The sequence below is a fragment of the Mytilus californianus genome, unplaced genomic scaffold, assembly GCF_021869535.1.
Source record: "Mytilus californianus isolate M0D057914Y unplaced genomic scaffold, xbMytCali1.0.p SCAF_8, whole genome shotgun sequence".
Classification (NCBI taxonomy): Eukaryota; Metazoa; Mollusca; class Bivalvia; order Mytilida; family Mytilidae; genus Mytilus; species Mytilus californianus.
The window spans coordinates 106,580,699-106,594,633 of NW_026262734.1; the positions used below are offsets into that span (position 1 = coordinate 106,580,699).

General features: G+C 31.5%; 1 protein-coding gene across 1 annotated transcript; it reads left to right on the top strand.

Annotated features, from left to right (window-relative positions):
• Nucleotides 1–288: 288 nt before the first annotated feature.
• Nucleotides 289–9,053, top strand: LOC127712956 (uncharacterized). Its single transcript, XM_052219541.1, has 2 exons — nt 289–300; nt 8,484–9,053. Exons 1-2 carry the CDS (start codon nt 289–291, stop codon nt 9,051–9,053), a joined length of 582 nt encoding a protein of 193 aa, XP_052075501.1.
• The last annotated feature ends 4,882 nt before the right edge of the window (nt 9,054–13,935 follow it).

The window sequence follows — 13,935 nt, forward strand, 5'->3', positions numbered from 1 at the left end:
TAGATAATAATCATTTGTTGGTCCAGCGACTATCCGGATTGCACAAATGTTATAGCATTACATCTTTGAATATATTTATCTATGTAGTGTTTTTTAGACTTTTTCGTAGTTTTCCGTGTCTGGCCATGGCGTTGTCAGTTCCCCTCGTAACACGAGTTTTGAATGTCACCTTGATATCTTCTGCCACGTCTTTTAATCAGGTCAGGTCACGATACAGACTTCTGTGGTGAGGTGGTGTTATACAAACATCAATCAATAAAGTTATGACTTGTAGAATAAAAGTCAACAATGACGTCACAGGTTAGGTTTCTAAATATTTTTGTAAACTTTTTAAGTTATGAAAATTCAAGAAAAGTACAATAAAATTCTTTTTAAATTTCTTCACCACATCAAATAAGTATCATTTTCCCGATTTAAATAAACTAAATTGTATCTACATTTGCATCTGTATTCGGCAAAATTTGTATTTCCGGTGTAATATATTTAAACATGAAAAAATATTTATATTGATATTAATACCACTTAAAGAGAATTTTCAAATGTTAACACTTCAAGTTCTAATTGAATCACAAGTAGAAATTTTGTAACAATATTACTAAACAGCAAACAGAAGCATGTATGACGTATATTTACATTAGAAATCGAGATATTGTTTTTAAAATAAACTTCTGAATATGTCTCAGTGTATACATCATGCATTATACATGTCCAACGTCTTAGGGAGGGCTAACTTTTCGTCATATTCTAAGATCAATGCGATACTTTTTAGCATTGCTCTTTTTAATACCTATGTTTTTACAGTTTTATATTGCTTCATTCGGAAAATTTTGCGGATAGTTAAATATAAAATTTTAAATTATCAACATCTTTCGAGTAATGCATATAAAGCAAGAAATGTTTACCTAGATTAAAACCGTTAGGATTTCATTTATTTCTTATTATTTTTCACTCCAATTTTCGTATAAAACATATGAAGTTGTATCCTATCTAACGCCTTTTTCATCGTGTTCCAGTCCTTGTCTTATTAACGACTATTGAATAAATCTAATGGCTGCTTTTTTTTTGCTTTGGAACAAAAACTTTCATTCATCTAAAAGGTTAAAGAATAAGAAAATACATTCCTGTCAGTTTAAAATCAAGGAAAAATTAGAAAAAAAAGGAAACTTTGCTGATGACATGGCTATTCCGTTTTATTTATTTCCAAAGTGTTTCATAACAGATGTATGTTGAAAGTTATGTTGTAATTAACTCTGGCAATGACAGAAAATGGCTTAAAGTGAAATATAATGGTTACAAAATTTCGGAACATTTTCAACCCAGTATACCATCATTCTAAATGTGAAATTGAAAAATCGCCTAATAGAAATAATCCCCAATGCTTTTTAATATAAATATGGTAGCATACGCTATAAATTTACTACTTCGGGATACCATACGGAATATTTTGTTAATAGTGAACAAAAAGGTAAAATAAAACATGCTACAAAAAGGAAAAAGTGATCAGTATCCAGGAGTTTCTTATTGACAACATATTTTTTTTGAATTTGGAGGTAGACTTTTTCAACAAATTATCGGCAATCCTATGGGAACGAACTGTTTGCTTCTTCTTGCCGACCTCTTCTCATTTTCATACGATTCAGATTTCCTTCAAACACAGTCAAAAACAAGAATTTCAAAGAAGCCAGATTATTTAATTTCACATTAAGATACATTGATGATGTTCTTTCCTGTAACAATCCAAACTTTTCTGATTGGGTTCCATTAACATATCTTCCAGAACTAGAAATAAAAAAACAACAGACAGGGCTTCCGCCGCCTCATTTTTGGACTTAAACCTCGAATTTGACATAGGCAGTCATCTCAGTACCAGAATCTATGACAAACGAGACGATTTTAATTTTGAAATTATCAATTTCTCCCACCTTAGTTGTAATATACCATCTTCACCTGCATACGGGATATGCATTTTCCAACTCATTCGGTATTCAAGAGCTTGTAGCTGCTACTCAGACTAAAAGAAGTTCATCGAAAGATACCAAGACCTTGTTGATAAATATTCCGTATCAACTTCACAAATAATACATGATGGTCTTGAAGTATAGATTATTGGTACTGACGTTATTTATCATCTCAATTATATGTTATAGTGTTCTTTTATTTGTCTATGTCAATTATTAACCTTTACTGTTTAGTCCAATTTTGATAATATCCTTTTGACGTGGCTCTGTACTTATGCATCCTGCCAATGTCTTGTTGTGCTTTGGTAATTTTTTGTTTTCTTGTCTTTCATTTTGCTTATGTGCTTTGTCTATATGCAATTTTGTGTTTCTTTGTTGACATATTTGTTTGCTTTTACAGTGATTAAGATTATAACTCAAAGTTGAATGCTGTTCCCCTATTTTTGACATTTTTACCTATTATATCTATTTGTTTTGTTCACACATTGTTGTCGATAAAATAGAATTTTTAGTGACTGCCATACACGTGAGCGGTTTATCTAGCTATAAACCAAGTTTAATCGACCATATTCTACATAAGTAAATGCCTGTACCAAGTCAGGAATATGAGCTTTTGAATTTATTTGCCATTAATAAAGGACTTTCAGATTTGAATTTTCCTTGGAGTTTGGTATTTTTGTTATAATTTTACTTTTTATTACCTAGAGAAGACGAAACAAGACTTGTTCATAAGTAAACAATTTAATATTTAGATGTAATTCAGATCCACCGGAAATATCTAATTTTTCATTTAGCATTTTGACAACTTCCTTTATGTTTGTCATTGTACTTTAAGAAAGAAGACACGAATTTGTTGGTTCATTAACACCGACTATCTATAAAATACTTTCAAAGGGAATTAAATGAACAACCATTGAATTTCAATTGCACTATTTGTAATAATTGTTACAATAATAAAATTTCAAGTAAGATAATGTTTTGATGACCGGACAACTAATAGGTAAGCTATTGTCGAACGATTGTATATTTTTAATTAACTTGATCTTTACTTTACTTGCAAAATTTTAGGTCTAGATCTCAATATATTAGAGACACTAGTAGTGTAACGATGTATACATTTCATAAATGCATTAAGAAAATGCGAATCAAGGTGAAACACAAAAACATAGGGAATCAAATGAAATCAAACAGGAGCGATACCGCGTCATAAAATGTTGAATACGATTATCTTTCTCAGACCAACAAATCAACCAATCAAAATACTTGATTTGGTGTTTCAATCCTAAGTTTTGTACTCCGAGTACTGAATACATTTTTATAACCGGATGCGTTATCAGGCTAAGCGTCTCCTGCGATACATGCATCATCCTAATCCACACTCAGTCAAAATGTTTATTCTGATTTTGGAATATATTAAGCGCGAAAACATCACGTTAATGAATTCAGACAGAAACACATTGTATCAGGCAACCATTTTACAAAAGTAACCGAAATCCATAAATGAAACAGTGCAACAATAGAATCACCAATAATATTTAGATACATTTTGAAGCATGATAAATGAGTTCTCCTATAGTACAAAAGGAACATGTTCATCCCCATTATGAGTATAATATGTGATTGTTAATATAGCTTTGATCATAATCCCTTCATGATATTTTTATATGATAATTTGTCTATTTTCAAATACCTAACACCTTTTGACAACTATCGTAAGCGTCAGTAACCACAAATAGCTGAATTGAAAACGTCTAACAATCTAAAAACGTCAAGAATAAATAATTTAAGAAGTTGTTTTAATATCATTAAAATTTTGGGTGTAATGACTCTCCTTCTTTTAACGTTTTTTCCTTGTGAACATTGTTAATGGACAAATGTTTTATTGTAAATTTACAATTTGAATTGCGGAAGAGGAACACAATAAACATGTTAAGAAACTATTATCATGCAATTATACATCTACCACCTCATTACGAATTTTGCCTATTTTAATGTTGCAAGGAATTAGTTGCATTATAACAGTTAGGGGACACTTTGTTTGCCAATCAACAAATATATAGACGTGACGTGAAATAAAGAACACACTATTGTGATATAATATTCATTTTCCCAAATTTATAAATAATATTTTCAGCTTTTCGTTGTTTTGATAAATCTTTGTAATTCGCTAAATGTACTAATTTAGCTTTCACCTGAAGAGCCACGGGATTGTATTAGATATACATGAAATGATATGTTCGTGTATACCTCAAAACGACACACAGTAAATTCACTTGAAAAAAAACAACACAAAAACACTGTACACGAACCACGAAAAAGTTGCCTATACTGATAAATAAAAAAATATGTGAAATGTACCGAAAATACAGAATTCAAACCACAAACGATAAGGCATAACACAATATCGAACTGGACTTACAAAAGAAACATAATAACTAAATGCATGAATGTTGGATGAATAAATATCGAGACATGTCGTAAAGCAATGCGAATTCACACGCGAAAAAACAGTCATATTCGGGAATAGGTCACGTACTAAGTAGACAAGACGAAGTAAATAGTAAACCACAATCTAAGACGTGGTTACAATGTCGTTAGTTAGTTTAGACACAGACACATCGTATAGATCTACCAATTCGTGATGATATCAATAAAATTTACAGAGTGTCATTTTTAATCTTTCCTTCTCATAACTCTGTTGGAGCAGTTTCTGCGTAAGGAGCACACTCCTGTAAATGAAGTCCGTATAGTGTGAACATGCACGAGCATAACGTATCAATTGAGATATGTAAACACCAACTTCCCAATTATCAATTTCCCATTTGTCAGCAGTAACATACCCTCTGCCCCTTCGCATGGTGTTTACATATCTGAGTTGATACGTTATGATCGTGCATGTTCACACTATACGGACTTCATTTATAGGGGTGTGCTCCTTACGCAGAAACTGCTCCAACAAAGTTATGAGGAGGAAAGATTAAAAATGACACTCCGTAAATTTTATGGACACCACCACGAATTGGTTGATTCATACGATGTGGCTTTGTCCAAACTAACTAAGGACATTTTTACCATGTCTTAGATTGTTGTTTGCCATTACGTCATCTGATCTTTTTAAGTGCCGAACTTGAGCTATTCCCGATTGTGACTGTTTTGCTGCGTGTGAATTCGCATTGCTATAAGACGTGTCACGGTATTTTGCTATCCAAAATTCATGTATTTAGTTTTGATGTTATATTTGTTATTGTCAAATGTCTTATCGTTTGTAGTTGTAATTTTTACTTTTTTCTGTTCTATTCGTGTGAGGGTAAAGATAACTTATCACCCAGTTCATTTACTAGATTTTAGTTTTGGTCAACTAAACTTACACTATGTAGTTGGTTTTCAGTTTGATTTAGAAGAAATACCGACATAGCTAGATAATACAATTAATTATCTAATTACCAACACAATTTTATATTAATAAGTATTGTAATTTTCATTGTTATTAAATACATGTAATATCAGTATTACAAACCTAATCTTAAACTCTTTCATATTTTTTTGAAATTTTTAGAAATTTACCTGTGTCGTCACTTTTGTGCGTTGATCTATTCGGCCGACATATAATGCGATGTTCGGCTGTGCTGTTTTTATGTGCTGATCTAGGTTGTTTTACGTATTCGTTTTTATTCTGTAGTTAGTCACCACTTCCGTGTTAACATGTATATCAATTATATGGTAATTTTTATATATTATAAATTTACTGTTTACAAAAATATGAATTATTCTAAATACTAAATATTTTCTTTTCCCAGGCAGATAACCTAGCCGTATTTGGCACAACTTTTTTGAAAATTTGGGTCATCAATGCCTTTCATCTTTAGGCCGGGCACCTTTGTAAAGTATTAGCTTGTTGTAATGTTCTATTGTACTGTTTATTTGTGTGTTTCTCTGTCCTTTATGTTCTGCCATTTATTTGTATTGTAGTCCTGTCATGTAATGTTGTCATTTTTGTGTTATATTTAACATTACCATTAAAGCGGAAGGTTTGGCTAGCCACAAAACCAGGTTCAACCCATCATTTTTTTCTTAAAAAGTAAAATCACAAAAATACTGAACTCTGAGGAAAATTCAAAAAGGAAAGTCCCTAATCAAAAGGCAAAATCAAAAGCTCAAAAACATCAAACGAATGGATAACAACTGTCATATTCCTGACTTGGTACAGGCATTTTCTTATGTAGAAAATGGTGGATTGAACCTGGTTTTATAGCTAGCTAAACCTCTCATTTGTATGACAGTCGCATCAAATTCCATTATATTGACAACGATACGTGAAGAAAACAAACAGACACAAAAGGTAAAAATGTCAAAAATAGGGGTACAGCAGTCAACATTGTGTTATCATCTTAATCACTATAAAAACAAACAAATGTAACGAAGAAGCACAAAAAGGCATACATCAAATTTAACATCCTCATTTTTCTTTTTTATTATACGATTTTATTTATCTAATATGTAAAATCCATTCATAAAGGTTTAAAGTACTAGCGTAAAATCGCGCGTTTGAAATTCGCACAGGTAGACATAAAATAATTTTGTCGTTCAAAGTATGACGGGATACATAAGCACAGAGTCACGTAAAATGGATATCACAAAAAAACAGACTTAAAAATAAAAGTAATATTAATAAATAAAATAATTTTGTGGTTAAAAATGTCCTGTACCAAGTCAGGAAAATGGCTATTGTTATCTTATAGTTCGTTTCTGTGTGTGTTGCATTTTAGTGTTTCTGTTGTGTCTTTGTTCTCCTCTTATATTTGATGTGTTTCCCTCAGTTTTTGTTTGTAACCCGGATTTTTTTTTTCGAATAGCGGTATACTACTGTTGACTTTATTTACCAGCGTAAGCATTCTACTGAAATTTCTTTATATGTATAAATGTTCACAAGTCTCTCTCGACGACAGTGATTGCACATGTTAAAAAAGTATCAATAAAAATATCAAACTCTAAGGCAATTAAAAAAGGGAAGTCCATAAAAACTAACAAAATCAAAAGTGAGCCTTTATCAATTAAAGAAACAAAAGGAAAACATTCGTCATATTCTTGACTTGGTACAGGTATTTTCCGAAGAAAATGGTGGGTTAAACCTGGTTTTATAGCAAGCTAAAATTCCTACTTGTACGACAGTCATTTATAGTACCGTTATATTGATAAAACAGACATCATTGGTGATTGCGACAATATTTGGGATCCAACAGACAAAACTGTGTAAATATACATTATTGTTATTGTAGTTGATAATTAATCTGTCAAAGACGCCAATAAAACATGTGCTTGTTGTTGATAGTGCAAACAATGTATTAAAGCATATTGCCGTACTAGTATATAGTATCCCGATAAGGTAAAAATGAAGTTAAATATAAATACAAGGGTAAACAAAATGAAAACAACACTGTAAAATCTCTTTATACTTACTTGATAGTAAAAATAATAACAAAATATGTATCTGTTTTTTATTTAAATATGTTCTGATGGATATTCCGCAAAAAGATGAGTACTTCAAGAGCATTAATTAAATATATTATACAAGTGAAAACTGTTTTTGATTATCTTTTTGTCCTCGTACAACACATCTTTAAAATAAATATCAGAAACCTTCAATCCGTAAGTAGCGATTTTGTTAAAATGCTCTTTTCCATTATTCATAAAGTAAACGATGAAATCGACGCATGTAGATATTGTCCGTTCCATCGAAAATGTTAAAAAAAAATTGTCTCTCCAACTATCAGATGTTTCACAATCAAAAATTAAAACTTAAAATACAATAATTGAATCAATCAAATAAGTCTATTATATACGCCTCGTACATAGTGTAAAATTAGTAATAAGTGTCGAACTTGACAAAAACCATAAAACAATTGAGAGAAATCACCTAATCCTTCTAATAACAAGTGTCTACCGGAAAGGAAAATTATGTGTGGGAATAACAGTTAAGACTTCTGTGTATATTTCTAATTAAACAATACTAAAATAAAGTTTCCAATTTGTCAGACAGAGGCTAGGTTATCTGCTTTAGTCGCCAGTTACAAATTGAACCGAATCAGTTGTTAAATTAAATGATTTCCAATTTATAAAAATAGAATGCCTCCGTAGAACACGGTATATATATTGATACAACAATACTGCATCTAAAGAATAACATTAATAACAACAACTATAGACAAGAAGACAAGAAGCCTAAATAAGTGCTCCAGAAAATATACAAGATGTATTTTATCGATGTAAGCAACAATAGTTAAATGTTTTGGTTATTCAGCAATTAAGTCTTTAAATTACGATCATAGAATATTTTCATTTATATCTAGTGGCAATAGATAGTATATTTGAAATCCTGAACTAGTTAATCAAACTGCAATAGAACATTTTTAATAACTTTTCAAATGATGAACGAATTTCTAAGTTACCTCTGCACCAGTCTAAACTTTTATCTATTCTAACAAACTTGATAACACAATCATATTTATTTTTTCATTTTATTTCCAGATTCTTAAAGTTGTCTTTGTATACATTAACTGTTGTACCGTGTCTGTTAATAGCGCACCAACATGTACAGAACCTACAAACTTACAAGCTAAATTCAACAGATTAAACGGAGGTATAGACACCAGGACATTATTATTCACGGAAGGTTGGAAAAACGACACACTGGACAGTGATTTTGAACAACTGGTAAAAATAGGCGAAAATAAAACTCAAAGCAGCTGTCCTTCGACTTCTCTAAAAGGATACAATCTCCCATTAATGGTACGTACATCATGTCCTTGGTTTTTAGAGAGAACGCAATACAGTGCTGAAACATATCCCCATGAACACTATAAAGCTACTACTAAATGTACTAAGTGTATAGATGCTTCTGGACATCAAAAATGTTCACCAATTCAACAGAAAATCCAGATATTAAAACGAGCAGGTTGTGAAAATGGATTTTACAAATATGAAATAACAGATACCTATATTCCAGTAGCTTATGTATGCGAACAGCCAAGAGAAGTCGTAAATGATGTACAAATAACCACTGCCCGACCTCCAGTTGATAGACCAGTTGAAATGTAAGGTCCGTGATATCCAACACATTTTTCCAAAGTTATTGGAACAAACATTGTAATGTCCTATGGACATATATGGTTGTATATGTATGATATTAAATTGTTAAATACTCTCATTAACGGTAAGATAAGTGCAATATCCGTCCGCAATGAAACTGTTCACTGCCTTTGCATGTTAAAAGACACATATGCTAGTATGTTATTTGTTTCAGAGAAAAAATTACTGATAGTATTTAAGTAAAGCTGTTTTATATTAAGTTTGATTGTGTGTAAGTGTGTATTTATTTTGTTTTGATGTTGATGTAACAAATTTGTATATTTATTTGAATTGGTATTAAAATGAAAACAACACTTTATAAATGTCATGCGTAAAAATCTTTTTCTTGATTTACCTTCATCAGGAACGCATAAAAATGATAGCCAAATCTTAGGTCAGCTTTGTTTATATACAGGGATTTATGTATTCTATTGTTTAAACGATTCTACAAATATATCAAATATTTATAACAAATTGTGAAATATTCGTATCAATAGTTAATTAATTAATACATGCTAAGTGTTTTTTTATTGTGAAGTGAATTTTAGTCAACGAAACAGGGTTGTATTTGTTTATTGAATAAGTAGTTCAAATGTGATTGTCGTGTAAAGAATATTATACATGTTATAGAAAATTGCTCAATATCTCTCATATTTGTCTCATGTAGTATACATATTTATATGGGTTTTAACTTAATTCTATTTTTGAACTTCGTATTTTTTTCAATGTCGCATTTGGTGGTTATTACCTTTTTTGATAAATTCTTTAAATATTATTTCTGTCTTAAATACGTCTGCCAAGTCATATTACTAAAACATAATATAGCATGATAACAAAACAGATAACAAAGAATTATTGTTTAGCCATACATTAGGATAAACCTCAGTTGAAAAGCACCAATAACAGTGTAGAACCGACACATGAATTTACTGCAAAACTTAATTAATTTTAGTATGATAGTCCGTATTAAGTGGTACATGATTAGGTTGCTCACAATTCATACAGTCGGTATATGGTCTAGTGTTACGAGTATGCAAACATGGCATATGTAAACATGACATGTGTAAACTATGGAACGCCACAGCTGTCTTATGTGGAACTCTGATATTACGTTATGTTGTTCTATTATTACTTGATGGTAGTTTGTCTTTACGCAATATGGTGTTGACATTACGTAATGATGTTTTGAAATAACTCAATATGGAATAGTCATTACATAAGGATATTTCGATATTTCATGATATGGTTTCGTATTGACTTGACATAGTTTTGTCATTACTTAATATGGTTTTGTCATTACTCAATGTGGTTTCACCATTATTTGATGTGGTTATGTCATTAGGCAATGTGGTTTTAACATTACTTGATGTGTATGTGACATAAAGTAATGTATTTGTTTCATTACATGATGTGGTTTTGTTATTTCGTAATAACGATTTGCCAATTCTTTATATGGCTTTAACATTACGTAATGATGTTTCAAAATTTGACGATTTTACACTACATAATGTGTTTGTTTCAGTACTTGATGTGGTCATGTCATTCTTTGATGTGGTTATCCCATACCTACTACGAGGTAAAACCACGTGACCATTTTGGAAAAAATATGTTCTATTTTTAGACCGATTTGCATATTTCGTTTGTGTAATGCGCTTTGGATGAGTACCGCTATTCATTAAATTAAAGTTCAAATTAAAGTTCAAGTTGTTGTTCATGGTTATTTGGTATGAAAAAGGGGAACGACAGACAAAATTAAGAAAAAAAGTACTAAAACATTTACAGTAATTCGGACATAAGGGGAATATCCCAAAACCACTTGCCGGTTTTTCCTTGGTTCTCAAATGGAAGCAGTATTATAATAGATTCGTAAATGATTCCAAGGAACACTGCGTTATCTTGGTCCTGAAGAATAACTCTTATACAAGTTTTATATTCATGGAGGTTTACAAATTTATCATGTCAAAATAGTTTAATTCGGTAATATTCAATGCCAAAAAAAAACCTTACATAGAAATAAAAAAAAAATGTTGTATGATTGCCAATGAGACAACTCTCAACCACATACCAAATGACGCAGAAGTTAACATATATATGTGACTGTATGGTCTTTAAAAATGAGCAAAATGCATACCACATAGTAAGTTTAAAAAGGTCTCGAAATGAAAAATATAAAAACAGTTCAAACTAGAAACCTAACAACCTAAATGATGAAGACGCCGACGATATTACCGACGACAGCATATAGGTTTGTTGTATCTCACTGTCGCTACATTATTGTCGCAGGTACAACACAATCAAAAGACTTGTACTGTATTTTCAACAAATGAGACACTTTAAATCAACTCGCACTAAAGTTAAAGGGAAATTAAGGGGGGGGGGGGGGGGCTAAGCAACAAAACATCAGTTCTATAAAATAAGAATTCTCCAGGTTTTCTTTAGCGTGTATGTTCATTTAAACACTTTTTTTTATTAATTGCAGTTTCTGATATACCACGCACTAATTGAAAAAAACAACTTTTTAAAACATCTGTTTCACAGCTGACGACGAATAGGTTCCAGTTGTCGTAACCACAATCCCGTCATCTTTTCCTCTAATGTAAACTACCAAAAACAAACAAATCACTGAGTTTGTACTTTCACGAATAACACGACAGGTGCCACAAGTTAAGCAGAATCCGCTTACCCTTCCAAAGCACCTGAGATCACGCTGAGGGATTTATGTTACCCAGTCATACTGATCTATTTAGTTGAGCCAATCAAAACTGTCTTTACATTTTCTTCTTATGCTGTGCTATGATACACTAGGTTAGGATAGGGATTAGCGCTTACATACATGTTAAACTCCGCCGCGTGCACTTTCTTTAAATGCCTGCCCCAAGTCAGGAATCTGTAGTTCAATGGTTGTCGTTGTTTCCTGTGTGTCATATTTGTTTTTATACACCCGTCAAAATTTTGATGGGACGTATAATGGTATACAAATGTCGTATGTCCGTTTTTCCTTCTGTCCGTCTGTCTGTCCGGCGTAAACATGTCGCACCGTGACTTGAGAACGACTTATCCAAATTTCATGAAACTTAACATAGTTGTTTCTAATGATGGTCAAACGATCTGTATACTTTTTGGTGAAAATAAGATTAAAACGTTTTGAGTTACGGGACTTAGTAACTAAAACAGGTGTGTGTATTTTTTTCACATGTCGCGCGGTATCTCAAAAACAATTTTTGATTATTGCTTAAAATTTTACACACTTCTTAGTTATATTAATCCTAAGATCTGTATATTTTTGGTGATGATTCAAAATTCTATTTTTGAGTTATTGAGGAATTTTGTAAAAAAAGGGGGAGGGGTTTTTCACATGTCGCGCCGTATCTCAAAAACGATTTATGATTATTGCTTAAAATTTTATACGCTTCTTAGTTATATTAATCTAAAGATCTGTATACTTTTTGGTTTTGATTAAAAATTTTATTTTAGAGATATTGATTTTTTGTTTTTTTTAAAAGGGGGGTTTATACATGTCGCGCCGTATCTCAAAAACGATTTAAGACTATTGCTTAAAATTTTACACACTTCTTAGTTATATTAATCATAAGATCTGTATACTTTTTGGTTTTGATTCAAAATTTTATTTTAGAGATATTGAATTTTTTAAATAAAGGGGGGGGGGGGGGGGTCGCATGTCGCGCCGTATGTCAGAAACTATTTATGATTATTGCATAAAAATTCACACACAAGTCGACGGGCGTATCATGCGCTCATGGGGCAGCTGTTTATTCGTAGATTGTTTAGCTATAAACTAGACCATTAGTTTTCTCGTTTGAATTGTTTCACATTTTCAGGTGGTGGTTTTTTGTAGCTGACTATACGGTGTGTTGAAGGCTGTACGGTTGCCTATGATTGCTTGCATCCACTGCATTTAAACTATGGTGGATAATTTTGTCAGTGGCAATCACACCACATCTAACTTTATTTCAATTTCTATGTTGTGTTTTGTATGCTGTAAAACTGTTTATCTTTTGTACGCATACCTACCCCTGAACCCTCTTTTTGGAAGCTCGAGCAAAAGCCCTTGATCCACGATAAAAAAAATAGAACTCATGCATCATATTAGATAACTCGAATTTCAACTCTTAATCTTAATCTGAATGAGACTCAAATAAGGGTTTACCTCTAACTCTACGCCAAAAGGGGACTCAAATTTAAAGTTGAAGTCCAATTGTAATTCGGAACTCTATCTTTAAATGTGACTTAAACTCGAAGTTAACTTCGAAATTTGGTATGTGGTTGAGAGTTGTCTCATTGGAAATCATACCACATTTCTTTATTTCTATATAAGGTTTTTTTTAATGCATTTAATAATACCGAATTAAACTGTTTTGACATGATAAATTTGTAAACCTCCATGAATTGTTATTAAACTTGTACAGGAGTTATTCGTCAAGATCAAGATAAAAGCATCTACAGAAAAACATATTTTCCTCCGTTAAGTGTACCGGTTAATGTACAGTCAGTCAACATTTAATTTACGCTTTTACACTGACAGCAGAATTATCCGACGAGACATAGGGTTAATAAGAATCTTTACTTTATTTATTAATTTACAGCTTCATTTGAGATCTAAGGAAAAAACGGCAGGACCAAATGGTTTGGGATATGTCCGAAAGACTATTAATTTTTTAGTACTTTTTTTCTTATTTTTATCTGTCGTTCCTTTTTTTCATACCAACTAACTCTGAACAACAACTTGAACTTTAATTTGAACTTTAACTTAATGGATAGCGGTACTCATCCAAAGCGCATTACACAAACGACATATGGAAATCGGTCTAAAAATAGAACATATTTTTTTCCA